Here is a 16,403-nt window from a genome sequence, read left to right as displayed (position 1 = left end):
AAGATGATTTATAGAAGAAATCTATAGGAAATCCAAATTACAGGAAACTCCAGTCTTACAGAAGCTGCTTTAGTGAAAAAATAATACATCATCAAAGTAAGTTTATTCTAGGAATGCATGGATAGTTTACTGTAATAAAATCCATGATTGTAATACGTTACATTAGGGTGAAAAATCCCACATTTAATACATTTCAGTGCCCATTCATAACACAGCAGAATAGTGTTTCTTTACACCAATAAAAGGTATCTATAAATAACCTACAACAAACATCATATTCAATGGTGACATGTTAGAAAAGTCAAGAACAAGACAGAAATGTCCACCACCATTACTGCAATTCAACACTGTGCTAGAGATTTTAGTCAGTGAGTAAAACAAGGAAACGGAAATAAAATAGAAGATACTACACTGTCATTACTTGAAGACTGTTTACTTACATAGAAAATTCAAGAGAGCCTATAAACTTAGAACTAAAAGAGTTCAAGTTAGCAAAATATAAGGTTATTAATTAAAAGTCAACCACATTTCAATAACCATCAATCAATACACTATAAAACATAAACTTGAAAATATAATTTATCATAGCAATAAAAACTTTAAGAGGTACGTAAGTTTTGTGAAAACCACTGACAAAGTTTATTCCTTTCTGTTTTTAGTTGGGGAAATGGAAGCTCTGAGGGGGGAAATGACTCTTCGAAGGACACCCCCGATAAGCCAGGGGCAGGTCTGGATTTTTCAGTGGCACTAAATCCTAGAGATCTGAGTGTTGAATAATTTTGGTATTGTCTTTTTCTTGTTAAAAAACAAAACAAAAAACTCTGATTTGAAAATTTTTTTTCTCATTGTAAATTCAATATTGATTCTAAAAATTATAGGAAATTCGAAAAAAAATAAAAAAATAAAAATTATAGGAAATTTGGAAGAACATTCAGTAATGTCACTAACATTCCCATGCTACTACCTAGAGAGCTATGATCAATGATTTCCTTCAAAATATTTGTCTGTATATTTAAGTTTCTAAAAGTAAAATTAGGATTATATTATGCATGTCATTTTGTGCACTGCTCACTTTCTCACACATGTTCCTGTAAAATCACCTAGTCTTTTTGAATTTGATCATATAGCACCCAGTTATGCTGATGAAGCATATGCCATTTATTTAACCTATCAATTTAAGTTTTCAGAGAAAAACCAAGTGTCAGATCTGAGTGTGATAATCATTAGATAAAAGTTAAACCTCAGAGCCAGCTCACGCACATGCAGACTGCAACAGGCGAGTTTCTAAGGCAGGTGGTTATCCTGGTGGAGAAGAAAAGGCAAAATCAACGTCCCCCCAGGAAGGGGAGAGAGATCTGGTTTGCAGGAGCGAATGGGATTTCGAAGGAGCCTATTCTTGGAGACAAATTAGGTCTGAGACTTTTACCTAATTCCCCACCCTCTGCAGTCTGGGCTTCCTTCCTGGTGAAAAGAGGACAATATGGTGCCCAGACTCTAGTAAGACCAGCTCCTTTAGGCCTCAGAGCCTCTGCACCGGTCCTTCCTTTCTGCCGAAGTCAGCTCTGCCCCTTTTCTTCCTATCTGGCTGCCCAGGTTGTCCCTTCAGGCCTGGCCGCCCTTCCCTGCCCTGCCCATCAGGCCTGGCAGGTGACCTTATTGGAGTCGCCTGCCCCACGGAGGGCAAGGCCAGGAGGTCCTCCGCCGCAAGCAGAGTGTCCAGGTCTTTCTTGGCCATTGCATCTGAAGCAGAGTCCTCCCTTTATTCTCCACCTAATTCCTTTGATCATGCGCCTCCCAACACATCATAACTTGTCAGCATTTTGTCTGCCGGCTGTTTCTTGGGTCTTGTCTGTTTTCTTCTCTACTTAGGACCCCCTCCATCTTGCTGGCCGCTGTACCCCCTAGGCCTGGCATATGGCCGGGACCCCACGCATGTTCGTGGGAAGCCAACCGAGCAGCAGTGGGGACCCTAGGTCCGAGGGCGCACGCGGTGAAGGTTGCGGGAGGGCTGGGCTGATCCCAAATTGCCGGCGGAGGCTGGACGTCGGGGCGGGCTCTGGGCGGGGCCTCGGGTTTCGGGGCGGGGCCTGGGGGCGGGGCCTGGGGCTGCGGCGGAGCCGGCCTGACTGCGGCCCGGCTGAGCCCTGGGAAGTGCCTCGCCCCGGCCCCTGGCCTCCCGCTCGCGCCGCCGGAAGAGGGCGCCAGCTCTCGTGGCGCCGCGGCTCTGCTGGGAGGCGCCTCCCGCGCCGCGCGGCTGGAGCCGCAACTCCGGGCGCGGGCTCAGTCGTCCCTCCGCCGCCGCCGCCGCTGCCGGGCGCGGGCTCGCTGGTCCTCGCGCTCGTGCTCTCGGCCGCCGGTGTCCACCGGCGCGGCCGCCGCCGCCTGCAGTGAGTGGGGGCGGGCCGGGGGCTGGGGGCCTGGGGCTGGGGGGGCCGGGCACCGGGAGGAGCCCGGGAGGAGCGGCCGGCCGAGCGCGGCGGAGAGAACGGCGGTGGCGGGCCGCGCCGAGGGCAGCCCGGGAGCCGGCGGCGCGCTCTGGGGCTGGCACGGGCCCGCGGCGGGCTGCCCGCGGCCGAGCGGCCGGGCTCGGGCGGGGGTTCCGGGCCCGCCCGGCGGTACGCGTGGTGACGGCGTTCCCGGGTCGGGCCCCGGTGCGCTCCCCCCGCCCAGGCCCCAGCATCTCGCGTCCCACGCCGGGGCCGCGGGTCGGGCGGGTGGGGTGGGGACTTGGTCTGTGGGGCAACCGCGGGGCGCCGCCCGGCCGGGCACCTCGGGGTGCTCGACAAGGATTGTTTTGGGGGTGCTGCTGCTTAGCCCCGTTTGCCCTAATTTAAAGCCCGCGGGAGGGCTTCCGAGCCCCGCCTCGGGAGTTTCTGCCCCAGAGACACTGCCTGCGGCCGAGCTGCTGACACCCAGGTGTGTGTCAGCCCTGGTGTCGCTCCGGGTCGGGGTGAGAGGTGGCCGTGGCCGTGGGGAGCCCCGCGCACCTGCCGCGCGGGCGCTGGTGGAGGCTGTCCCAGGGGTGGACGGGAGAAATGAAACAGATCCCGTTTGGATATTTTGCTGAAGTTAACAAGTTTCTGTTCAAGTTTAGCAGTTCTAGACCAAGTTCATAAACCCAGCTTCAGGGCGTGGTGGTGGATGAGGTTTGGGCGCAGAGAGACCGGGGTGACCCGGTTTGGCTCAGGATGTTGGGGCCGCCGAGCGCCTCTGACCTTCTCCCCCGGGCATGTGCATCTTCTCGCTGTCACCAGGGCCGAGTGCGCGCATGGCCCCGGGAGAGGAGGGAAGCTGGGGTTCAGTGTTGAGCACAGGCCTGGTGTCTTCGCAGGAACCAGGTGTATCTAGGTCCTCGATTCTAGGAAAAGGACAATCTTTACCCAAGGGGTTGGTAGGGAGAGAGAGCTTGCTGGTTGGTTGAGAACCCTCAGTCCATACTCACCCTCATTTTGGGCAGTGCCCTAGCTAGTAAGGGTTGAGTGGTCAGGACAGATGCCATTCCTTACGTTTGTGTGATTTGCATTTCCATAAGTCATGTTTAACCCAAGGCATCACTACGGAAAGGAATCCTAAGGTGGATCTTTCTATGAGTCGCTCAGTGTGTCTTAGAGATTGTGGTATCTGGAGGCTACTTAAGATGGAATATGCATATTTATTTGATTCATCTTAACCTTGGAGATAATCCTGAGTCATGCTTTGACAAGTCCCCTCTGTGGTCAGGAGCTCAGGCGTCTGGCGGTCTCTGTGAGAGCGGGATGCTCCCCTGAACCTGTAGTTCTCCCCTCTGGGGCTCCGGGGAGATTGGAAGCGGATTAAGAGGTCTTTGGTATTTGCCCTGCCTTCATGCCAGTGCTCTAAATTACTTGTGTTCACAGTCTCAAGTTTCTTAATTTACCATAGAAATTTTGTTTATACTGCCACTAGCATTTTCATATTTGTTTAGCACTTGCCAGTTTACAAATGGTTTTCTATTCATGATCTCGCTTATTTTCTCCTCTGCGAAGAAGCAGCTGGGCATGAGGACTGACTTAATCAGGGTCTCATAGGTAGAATTGGAGCAGAATTGGGATGCAGTCTTCACGCATTCTCTTTCCTCTGCACTGGCCTGCATGTGGCTTCAGAACCCTAGTCCTGACCTGCTACCCTGTAGGTCACTTGTTGCCTTTGTATTGTGCCTACGCGGTATTACTTTGGGGAAGGTGCTGTTATCCTGTTTCATCCTGTAGAAACTGGGGGAGAGTAAGAGGAATTTAGTGATTTTGTGATTATTTGTGACAGCTCTTTAGTATTAAGGACAGTTTTCACCTGAGAGAGCCTTTTTTCTAGACCACCTGGGGGGAAGAGAGAAAAGAAAGAATTGGTTTTGGGGAAAAACAATCCATTCCCTTAGTGGTGTGGTTAAGGATAACCTGGCATCACACTCACATTCTCCTGGTGCACCTGGCTGCTTGTGCCAGCCTGCATGCGAAGGTTAACCCAGAAGACTCCTTTAGATGTCGCTGGACTCGTTACTATGAAAAGTATTTCACTTTCAAACTCCCACGTTTCAACAACAGAGCAATTCAGTACAAAGGTAATTTGCAGGTATGCACAGATGGAATTTATTGAGTCTCCTGAATGCCAGGCACCAGGCACGAAGATTTAATCAAAAGGCATTTTAAAAGGGCTACCAGGAAACCGTGGAAAGGCAGTAGCTATAGGTTTTATTATTATTCAAGTTTGGGGGATAGTGTGTATTGCAATCTATAGGTTGTCAGATAGGAGTAGAACTTTTGCCCTAGAGCAGTGGTTTTCAACCTTCTGGCCCTTTAAATACAGTTCCTCATGTTGTGACCCAACCATAAAATTATTTTCGTTGCTACTTCATAACTGTAATGTTGCTACTGTTATGAATCGTAATGTAAATATCTGATATGCAGGATGGTCTTAGGCAACCCCTGTGAAAGGATCGTTTGACCGCCAAAGGGGTTGCGACCCACAGGTTGAGAACCGATGCCCTAGAGGCTTCTTAGTCTGTAACTGAAGTGTTAGGCCCAGAATCTTTGAGTTAAATTAGTTCAGCATAACCATGAAGCCTGTCATTGCAGTTGTGCAGTAGTGAGGAAAATGGCCTTCAGGGGTTCTTGGGTTTTTCTTTTAAGGTATTGTTTAATTGTGTATTTTCCAGATTTGCTACTTCAGAAAATTCTTAGCATGTTATCTTAAGGCTTTGATAAATTCTTTAGCATTTTCCTTAATTATCTGCTAACAGAATTGATACATTAGTCATAATTAACCTTTGAAGCTTAAATGTGGGCGAATTTTTAGTACTGTTTTATATTTTTAGGGAATGGTCAACCAGTTGTTGCCACAAGAATTTTATTTGGGCCAAAGGTCAGATTTTTCCAGGTGAACTGATTTTACAGGTTCTGGAGCCTTTCTTTGAACTTTATAATTGTGCTCGTTGCATCCACTGTTGTTTACTGGAAAACGATCTTTTAGTAAGGCAGGTCACTTTAAAGGTAATTTTTTTTCATTGTTATCCTCATAATCTCCATTCCTGGCAAATTTTCTGAAATATTAGGTTTTTCTTTGTCTTAATCAAGTAAAACAAGCCCGTTTGATGTCCATTTCAAGATCTTCCTTCTGCTGCCCATCTTGCGGTCGTTTAGCTTCTTATTAAGCCCTCCCTTGGAGACTGCCAGAAGGGAGAGAAGATGAAAAGAAAATAAGTCATTTTCTAATTGTTAGCAGCTCTGGAAAATGATTTAGAAGAGATTGAAACTGTCCCGGAAATTCTTTTGGATTATGTTCTATTTCATTCATCTGCGTTGTTTCTCTGATGTTCCTAATAGTTATCAATTCAGAGGCCAATTATCCAGCTATTGGAAGACCAGGAACCTTCCAGCTTTGTTTCTTGCTGTATCTAAGCATCTCCCAGAGGATATTTAGAAGTAAGGAGTAAAGATAAAATTCAAGCAATATTATTTTTCCCTTAGAGCTCTTTAGTGAACAGTTTGATTTTTTTTGATAGTGTAGTCATTGTTATTGGAAGTGGCTTTATTTATTTTGATGTGTCTTATACACAAGTGTAAGGAGGCTTTTGGGTGCTTTTTAAGATTCCCATAATTGCTTCCCTGAATTATTGAGCTTGAGGGCATTACATCTTTGTACCGGAACAGAACCTTGGCTTTTGCTGTAGAACAGGTTCAGGGGCAGCATCTAATTTTCTTTTTATGATTGCTTAAGAAGTTATCTTGTTTTGATTTAGCAGTAAAAAAAGAGGGGGGAAGGATTAGTAGTGGACAGACCTGTGTAACAGCTGTAACACTGGCGATGTCTGTTTTGTTTCCTTGTCTTGGCCCCCATTTCTCATTTAACCATTTGGACATTGCTCTATTGGAGTCCTTTACTTATAGACAGGACAGCAGCCTTCAGTCACGCCAGGGCAAGCATGCCAAACTCGGGCCCGCAGGCCACATGTGGCCCACAGGGAATATTTTTGGGGCCCAGCTAATATAACGGTATGTAAGAAACGTTTTAATAAAAAGTTAGTAACTTAATTTTTACAATATCTTGTTATACATAATTATTAATAACGAACTACAATGTTCGCTAATGACTGATTACAAGAATCGTGTTGCATTCATTTCCCTTACGTGCCGGCACCATTTCTCTCCACTAGTACTAGCAGCGAATATTTTAGCAGCCGACTGCCACATCATTAGTCTTGGACTGACTTGTTCGGTGTGCGCAACAGGAAATATTTTGCTTTCGGAGAACAAGAGAAATAGGCTTATTTGCATTACGCTTATTAATTTGTGCAGTTATTCAGTGTCTGGTAAGTTAATGTTCAAGAAAAAATATTAATTTTTATTAAAATGTTCTATTATTTTATGAATGATGACTTATTTATGTCAGCCCTTTGTATTCAGCATGTCTCTATCGAAACAAACCTATGATTCTATGAAAATTGAAGCTTTTGTTTTTTTGTGGCCCAAATAAACTTAAACCTTGTTTATTTGGCTTGTGTTAGCCTTTGAGCTTGACATGCTTGCACTAGGGCAGTGATGGCGAACCTTTTGAGCTCGGCGTGTCAGCATTTTGAAAAACCCTTGACTTAACTCTGGTGCCGTGTCACATAGAGAAATTTTTTGATATTTGCAACCATAGTAAAACAAAGACTTATATTTTTGATATTTATTTTATATATTTAAGTGCCATTTAACAAAGAAAAATCAACCAAAAAAATGAGTTCGCCATCACTGCACTAGGGAGTAGGTTCTTGATGGTTTGACTCGGGAATTTTTACAAACCCGTTATGACTGCTCATTTACTAATAAACTGAGTGACTGTTAGCATTTGTAACTAAAACCTTAGGAGGTGAATAAGGTTAATAGACAGCTGTAGGAGGTCTAAAGTTAATCCTTTCAGTTTCTTGTTTCTTGGATTCTCTTCCTTCTGTTTCTACCCAAGGAGGGGATTCATGCAAAGATCTAAACTAGGAGTCAGAAAACTCAAGCTCTTAATCAGCTCTTTCCAGCTATGAGGCCTAGAGCAAATCCCTCTCTGCTGTTCCTCTATTTTGATCTATAAAATGGGAATAGTAATTCATGCACTGCTTGCTGTATCAGGAATGTTGTATCAGGAAGCCCTCCTCCCCCTTTTACTTAAAATGTTTCTTCATTCTAGAGACCCTTCTCAGGTTGTCCAGCTATTCCTGCAGAGGTCTACTGAGGGAGTTCTTCCCAGAAGTCCTCCATTTTCCCGTTTGGAACTGTTCTTGCTCTTTCTCCAGAAGGCCTCTGGCAGTCTGTATGTTATAAAGCACTTTGAATTCTGTGCTGCACTTTGTGGGGAGCCGATATAGGGTTAAGCCTCCGACTGACCTGTTAGCAAAATCACCAACAAGTCTTCTTCCGAGTCTTAACCCAATCAGAGAGGTGGCCGCTGATTTACACGCGCTGTCATTTAAAAAATAAAAATGGGGGAATTTGCCGGAAGCCCGTCTACCCTTGCTGCTTGACACAGTCGCTGCAGGGAAGAAACATCTGCACAGCTTATGTTTCAAGGGACCTGGCGTATATGGCATATGTTTGCTCCCCCTCTTAGAGCTATGTGTTTTAAACAGGACCACCTCCCCGAGAAAGGTTGTTTCCCCAGGTGAGGATTTTTCCCTGGAGTTAGGGATTAACAGGACTAAGACTGTTGGCAATAAATTTGGGACTTGTGCCCACATCCCCAGGGGTCTGCCCACCAGGGAAAGCACCAAAGCCTATACCCCTGGAGACCCACCAACACAGGGCAGTCCCAGGGAAGGCAAGCAGTGGGCTGGAAGGACATAACCTTTACTGGGTCGGATAATCTCCTTCAGCCACTTCCTTGTAGTTTATCAGTACAGCAGTAGAATAGTGACCTTGGAATAGCCCTTATAATGGAACACAGAGATTAACTTAGACAAGATTAAAATCAACAGGACTAGATAGAGACAGGATTTTTGGCAAAGGTCAGATAAGAAACTATGGAAATGAAACAAGGAACAGTAGAAGGTTACCCAAAACAAACATACTATGATGCGATTATAGAGGGATGCTTATAGGATCAAATGGTATAAATACAGATGTAACAGGGCAATAAAAGAGAGAACCTGGCTATGCTGACAACTGAATGCTGTCTCCGTGTCATTCCTTCTTCGCCGACTCTGTCCACACCTTTGGGAACCCCTGGACCTGCTGGGGCAGGACCCCAACAGCACTTCAGGTGTTGCATGTTGCCTTTCTTCATAGATTGAAGGCAGGGATTTTACTTTTCCTGTTTCCTGTATCCACATTGCACCTAATGTCTACTGACCTACAGTAAATGTTGCTTGAATTATTTTTGAGGCTGTCAGGAATGAATGCTTTTGGTGATGGGAAGATGCCAAAGAGGGGCATCTTACAAAACCTTTGGATGACTGGTCTTTTAAATTGTTACTTACCTGTCTGTTTTATCAGTAACGGAATCAGATGCTAATAATACAGATTGGTAAAGCCTGTTTTTGTTGTTGTTGTTCTCTTCAAATACTGTTTGTGAAACAGGTCAGGAATGAAAGCTTGTCACAGCCTTGAAATTTGACATTTGTTCTATTTCTTACCCTGTAGCACGTGGAGGCCTCTATATCCAACTGCTGAGTGTGGTATTAGAATAAAAACGAACTGTGCGTTGTCTGGCCCACATTTTAGCTTGTTTGCTTTGAAGAATTTTTGAGGTGGAGAAATAGATGCTTCAGGCTCTGATTTCAGCCCATGCTGTGCTATGCAAATGTTCTCTACATGCCTGAGTGACCTTTTGAGAAAGAGCCTTTGTGATCTTCTGTAGCCAGGCCTGTTCTGGGAATAGTGTGCCAGATTCCTCTAAAAGTGGGAAAAGTGAATCTGTTGAAAGACCACATAAAGGAGCCAGTGCTTTTCCGATAACTCCACGCTTCTTATTGTCTCTTGTCAGAGCTTTTGAAACTGCTTTGCTGGTTGATTGGGGAATGATGTGCGTGAGAGCGAACTGACTAAAGAAGTTCAGTAGCTGGCAAACTGTTTGCTTAAGTGATTTGGAATTGTAGGTAAATTCAAACTGGCATCGTTAGTATCTGGTGTTTATCAGTGTCTTCAGGCTGGCTCTCCCAAGTGCCAGCTGAGTGACTCTCAAGCCGATTTGTAAGGTTCTTCTTGCCCCCAAATTTGCTCTAATGTTTTGGCATTTAAATTATTTTCTATTTGTTTTGATTATTGTATAAATGAAATGTATCAGTATTAAAAGTACACTTAGTTTTTTATGTTATGAAAGAAATGCCATCCTGATGGTATTTCTCTTGCGAAGTGATACTGGTATCTTGGAGGTCTAAGGTTTTTAACGCTTTTACTGAGATGTTTAGTTTGTATAGCTGAAATGCTGATGAAAAAGAGGTGTTTTTTTCCCCCCTCTACCTCTCTCTTAAACAACCTTTTTGGTAAGGATCATGATAGGTTTGTACAAGGATAAGGCTGTAGAGTTAATTGTAATGTTCTCCCATAGAAATTCTAAAAATTGAATTTTCAGAGAAGATAGGTAGAATTTGAATGACTAATTTACTTCCTAGTCTCTTCCTTGTTCCCTAAGTATAGGATCATTCTTTCTTGTAGAGGTTAGGTGCATGTTGTGGGAAGGAAGTGCGCCCATAGAGTGCTCTGAAGCAGCAATTTTCAACCTTTTCCATCTCAGGGCACACATAAACTAATTACTAAAATTCTGTAGCACCCCAAATATTATAGGTCAAATCTCAGTTCTAGAATGTTTCCCATCTCAAACAATTCAGTTCTTTTTTTAAAAATATATTTTATTGATTTTTTACAGAGAGGAAGGGAGAGGGATAGAGAGTTAGGAACATTGATGAGAGAGAAACATCGATCAGCTGCCTCCTGCACACTCCCTACTGGGGATGTGCCTGCAACCAAGGTACATGCCCTTGACTGGAGTCGAACCTGGGACTCTTCAGTCTGCAGGCCAAAGCTCTATCCACTGAGCCAAACAGGTTAGGGCAAACAATTCAGTTCTTGATGAAGTTGTGAAAGGGTAAGGGCTACGCCCTCCACCTTGCCCCGGGGTAAGGGCTACGCCCTCCATCTTGCCCCGGGGAAGGGCTACGCCCTCCATCTTGCCCCAGGGTAAGGGCTATGCTCTCCATCTTACCTTGGCCATGTGCTCAGCAAGGCTTCTTCCCGGAAGCCAAGCCTCTGCTAGCCACACCCAGGACTTCTTTAAACTAACCAATGACAATCAAGGGAAGTCGCCATAGATATGACCACATCCTGTGTAACAAGACATCGACTTGCGCCTGGCCAATCGGCAGGGCCCACAGTCCTTTCTCCTCCCCTTACCCCAACCCCCTATAAAACCTCTCTCCACAGAGTTTTCTCTCTCGGCCACTTGGCTTGCCGCCGTTGTGTCGGTGAGTGTGGTGGACGGGGAGCTCAAGCTAGCTTGAAATGAAGGACTCTTTGCTTTTGCATCGGACTCGCTGGCTCCCTGGTGGGCCCTTGGGAATCTTGAAATCTGGGCACAACAGTTGTTCATGTAAAACTTTGGTTCTCGACCCAAAACCCTTTCCTGCTGATACCTGTATGATCAGTCACATGTCTCTCGGGCGACAAAGGAGAGAATGTGTGTGTGAGTTAGTTTACCACTAACTCGCATGTTAACATCCCAGGAAATTGTGCTGTGAAGATTTTTGTGGTTTTTTTATTTGTTTTGCTTTTGAGCGTCTGGAATGGATTAATTCAGTTTACATTACGTATTTCTAATGGGAAAAATGATTTTGTTCTCGAACAAATTACTCCTTGAACAGCCTTAGGGAACAAATTAAGTTTGAGAACCGAGATTCCACTGTATACTATATTTTTTGCCGATCTGACAAAAAAATAGGTATAATTTAAAAATAAATATTTTTATTGATTTTAGAGAGAGAGGAAGGGGAAGGGAGAGAGATAGAAACATCAGTGATGAAAGGGAATCATCAGTTGGCTGCATGCCTCCTTCCTGGGGATTGAGCCAGTAACCTGGGCATGTGCTCTGACCAGAAATCAAACTGACCCCCGGTTCATAGGAATCGAACTGTATGTCTTGGTTCATTGGTTGAGGCTCAACGACTGAGCAACACCGGTCAGACAAAATAGGTATAATTTTGATTTGTTCACACTGGATGTCTATTATTGTGTTGGTTGTCATTTTTTTAATTTGACAATCTAAGGGAAAAGAGGTCAGTGCCCCTGACTAAAGAGTCAGGTGTTGCATATATATTTGTTAATCCTCAACCAAGGATAGTTTTCCCCATTGATTTTTTTTTTTTTTTTTTTTTTTTTTAGAGAGAGTGGCAGGGAAGGAGAGAGAGAGAGAGAGAGAGAGAGAATATGAATGAGAATCATTAATGTGAGAGAGACACATCAATTGGTTGTCTCCCACACGCGCCCTGACCAGGGCTGAGGATTGAACCTGCAACCCAAGTACATGCCCTTGACTGGGAATTGAACCTGTAACCCTTTGGTCCAAAGACTGACTCTCTAACAAGTCAGGGTGGAATTGCATATTTTAAAAATTCTTGTAGCACCTGATTGAAAATTGCTGCTCTGGAGGAATGCTTCCCTAGATCTTTGCCCTGTAGCAGGTTTTAATTGAGCAAAGATGAGTAGTTTTCTCATGTTTCCGCCTGCTCTGTGGAGTGGAAAAATCTTTCTTCTCTGTTTTCATGGTTACATGTGCTGTCTTGTCTTTTTCTCCTCCCCAAGTTTTCCTGGAACCTGGGCTCCCCAGACGCAGCACTGGAGCAGATGGATAATGGAGACTGGGGCTATATGGTGAGATGCTTTTGCAGATGCCTTTTGAAGGCTGTCAGATTATTTTTGTGCTAGAAGCCTGGTGCATGAATTTGTGCACAGGTGGGATCTGGCTGGCCCGCTCTGCTCCATGGGGTGGTGGGTGATCAGGGATGGGGCTGGCCAGGGGGAGGGGCCATTGGCTGGCCGGCTCCGCCCCCTGGTTGAACTCCCGGTTGTACTCCCAGTTGAGGGGACAATTTGCATATTAGCCTGTTATTATATAGGATATTATATAAGATGTCTTTCCCCCTTATGCATTCTTAGGTATCATACACCTTGTAAGAATGAAAATTTTTGGTATATCTCCCCTTAATTAGTTTAGATGTGTTTTGGGGTGTTTGGTGTTTTTATGTAAGCAAACTCAACATAGATTTCAGAGTAACTTTATTTGGGAGAGATCATGACTTTTGGTCTTTAAGTTTATTGCCATTAATACTCTTCCTTCATAAAAAGTGACTATGAAAAGGGTCCAGTGGGGAATGGTACTGAGCAGCGGTCGCTGACCTCATGGACCACTGGTTGCCGACCGCTGGTGCAGAGGACATTTCCTTGTGGTTAGGGAGGTTACCATTGAGAAGGTGCCACTTTTCCCACTGGTGTGTGCATATCTTCCTATTTTCCTTTTACTTTGTTAAGAAATATTTTACCTGCCTAGTAACTGAAGTCTGTCAGTCTGTCTTTATATTTTTTCTTAAATATGATTTCTAAAACTGAAGGTATATATTATTTAGAGAAGCTTGTTTTTCAAAATTAAAGAGCAGGTTGCAACATTAATGTTACAAAAGTGAATACAGTGTCAGATTTTGAAATTTGAAAGTTGCTGTTAGCTTTTGGGTATATGAGATTGTGCTGATCAAACTGTGTATTTTAACTTAGTATATGGCACTGTTATTGCCATGAAAAAGTTAAGAGGTCTGCACAAATTTTATCTTTTAAAAAAATTTCATGATTCCCCACCCCCTTTTGAGAGAAGAGTAAACAGAAGAAATATTGAAACTAGATTCTTTTCATTATCAAATCATTTTTTGGCCTATTTTTTGTCAAATTGAGTTAAGAAAAATGACTTCTATTTTTTAAAAAATGTTTTTTATTGACTTTTTAGAGTGAGAGGAAGGGATAGGGAGAGAGAAACAACAATCGCGCCTCCTTCGCGCCCCCTACTGGGAACTGAACCTGAAACCTGGGCATATGCCCTGACCAGGAATCTAACCAGTGACCTCTCTGTGCAGAGATGACACTCAACTAACTGAGCCACAGCAGCCAGAACAAGTCTCTTTTTTAAAGCAGAAAGAAACTTAGTTTATTTTAGTTTGGCCTTTGTCTTTGTAATATACTCTCACCAAAACTTCTCTTTAGTTACTGGGGCTGAAATTAAATGGCTTTGGAAGTGATGCCTTTGTTTCTTAGTACATATGTCTTTAAAGAAATAGAGTTATCCCCTATTGAAAGCATATGTTAGATCCCTGCATCCAGGAGGGTTTATCACTGAAAGTAAAGCTATTTTGCAGAATAGATTGCTAAATACTCATAGCCGGAAGGAATCTTTTGCTTTGCTTGTTACCATTTTTCTTAATTTGTCAAAGTTAGGATTTTAAAAATTTCAGGTGACTAATCATTTTTTACAAAATTTCAGATGACTGACCCAGTCACGTTAAATGTAGGTGGACACTTGTACACAACGTCTCTCACCACATTGACCCGATACCCGGATTCCATGCTTGGAGCTATGTTTGGGGGGGACTTCCCCACAGCTCGAGACCCTCAAGGCAATTACTTCATTGATCGAGATGGACCTCTTTTCAGATATGTCCTCAACTTCTTAAGAACTTCAGAGTTGACCTTACCCCTGGATTTTAAGGAGTTCGATCTGCTTCGAAAAGAAGCAGACTTTTATCAGATTGAGCCCTTGATTCAGTGTCTCAATGACCCTAAGCCTTTGTATCCTATGGATACTTTTGAAGAAGTGGTGGAATTATCTAGCACTCGGAAGCTTTCTAAGTACTCCAATCCAGTAGCTGTCATCATCACCCAGCTAACCATCACCACCAAGGTCCATTCCCTCTTAGAAGGCATCTCAAACTATTTTACCAAGTGGAATAAGCACATGATGGACACCAGAGACTGCCAGGTCTCCTTCACCTTTGGACCCTGTGATTATCACCAGGAGGTGTCTCTCCGGGTCCACCTGATGGAATACATCACAAAACAAGGCTTCACGATCCGCAACACCCGGGTGCATCACATGAGTGAGCGGGCCAATGAGAACACAGTGGAGCACAACTGGACTTTCTGTAGGCTCGCCCGGAAGACAGACGATTGAGCCTCATCCCGGGGGAGTTCCTGGACACCGACTTTCCAGGATATGGAAGAGACTGGAGACTGATTTTTTTTTTTTTTGTGGGATTTTAAAAAAAGTGTTTTTGGTATTTATTTGAAGGCATTGAGGAGCAGAAGGAAGTTTTGTGCTTTAGTGGATTCCTCTATGTTCATTCCCTTCACCCTGAGTATGCATGTGCCTGTTCAGAGCCTCCAGATAACTTTTTTATAAAAAGAAGTCTGAAAATTATTATGGTATATAAACCCTTAACAGAGCTTTTTTTTTTATTACAGTGCTAAAATGATTTCTGATTAAATGGTCCCTAACTCAACTAGAGGCTCAAAAATATAGGAATGAAAGAATAAACAAAGTGAGTACTCCTGATGCTTTTGACAAAAATCAAAACATCATGTAGGGTGACCTAGTTTCCACACCAATAAGCAGTATTGTAATATTAAAAGAAAACTGTTCCAATCATTTAAAAGTACTTGTTAAGTACTGCTTTTTACAGTTATGACAACTGTTTCTTTCTATGCATATAAATCAAGCAACCAAATATCTGTAGCCATGGAAATGTCTGACTAGAAATATTTATATTGGATTCTGAATACAAAATGTCCCTGTGGTAGAAATCTTCTTATACCTGGTGCAGTATAATTCCCAAGTGTACTGTCTACCAGAAAAAAATGAATAAAAAATGAAATAGAAAAATTAGGTTTATATTTATTGACTACTGTTACTTAAGGGGAAAATCATATTTCTTGTCTCTAAAGTATGCATTGTTTGTTTTATGTACCAACATACACTGCACTGCCAAAGCACACTTGTATTTGACTCAAGAGGACTCAGTGGTACCCTTGGATGCAGTTTGTAGAACTCTACTGTGTTATTAAGCAGGAATAGATGGAATTACTAATTTTGTTAAAACAGTACAATTTGAACAGTGAACATATAATTTGACAAATTAAGTAGGAATTATGTTGAAGATTAAAGATTTTTCTTCAATAAGCCACCATTTGTCATAGCCCTGGATATGACCCTTATCGGAGTTTTGTGTTCAGTATTGGAACAAACTGACTCTTCAGCCACTTTATTCTCTTATACAGTGGGACCTCAGTTCTCAAACTTAATTCATTCCGGAAGGCTATTCAGGAAGCAATTTGTTTGAACACCAAATCATTTCCCCCCATTAGAAATAATGTAAATCGAATCAATCTGTTTCAGACCACTATAAGCAAAAACACATGAAACTTCACAGCACAATTTCCTGAGATGTTAACTCGAGTGTTAGCCATAAACTGACTCACACTCACGCATTCTCTCCTTTGTCGCCTGAGAGAGACATGATTGATCATGTGTTGAAAGGGTTGTTGGGTTGGAACCAAAGTTTTATTCGACAACCCAGATATTCTGTGAACAACTTAGTCAAGAACCCAATTATTTGAGATGGGAGGTGTTCCAGAACCGAGGTTTGGACTGTATGTGGTAACCCACAAATTATTTTATTATTAAAGTTAAATCTATTTCTGAGGAGAGGAAATAAACTGCAGTGAATGAAGGATCTGGACCAGGTATGTGTATTTGTTTCTCAGTAGTCTTTATTTTGCATAGTTCGTTTGATTCTATTTCTTGGAAGTTACTCACAGGAAGGTTTATGTTAACTTTGGTGAGACTTCCTGGTTTGTTAGAACACCTTCTAAAAGGAAGTGTGTATTTTTTTTTTT

The 16,403-nt window shown here is 43.3% G+C and overlaps 1 protein-coding gene across 4 annotated transcripts; it reads left to right on the top strand.

The window, feature by feature from the left end:
- The first annotated feature begins 2,126 nt into the window (after positions 1-2,126).
- Positions 2,127-16,237, top strand: KCTD6 (potassium channel tetramerization domain containing 6). 4 transcript variants are annotated; one of them, XM_059663108.1, is made up of 4 exons: positions 2,768-4,573; positions 6,399-6,503; positions 12,273-12,341; positions 13,996-16,237. In XM_059663108.1, exons 1-4 carry the CDS (start codon positions 4,463-4,465, stop codon positions 14,680-14,682), a joined length of 972 nt encoding a protein of 323 aa, XP_059519091.1. In that variant the 5' UTR covers positions 2,768-4,462; the 3' UTR covers positions 14,683-16,237. The 4 variants fall into 4 exon arrangements, with proteins under 4 accessions (XP_059519093.1, XP_059519091.1, XP_059519092.1 ...); XM_059663110.1 differs by lacking the exons at positions 2,768-4,573; positions 6,399-6,503 and adding an exon at positions 2,127-2,387; XM_059663109.1 differs by lacking the exon at positions 6,399-6,503.
- Positions 16,238-16,403: the final 166 nt, after the last annotated feature.

The sequence above is a fragment of the Myotis daubentonii genome, chromosome 14, assembly GCF_963259705.1.
Source record: "Myotis daubentonii chromosome 14, mMyoDau2.1, whole genome shotgun sequence".
NCBI classification, from domain to species: domain Eukaryota; kingdom Metazoa; phylum Chordata; class Mammalia; order Chiroptera; family Vespertilionidae; genus Myotis; species Myotis daubentonii.
This window is presented reverse-complemented; position numbering and strand designations above follow the sequence as displayed.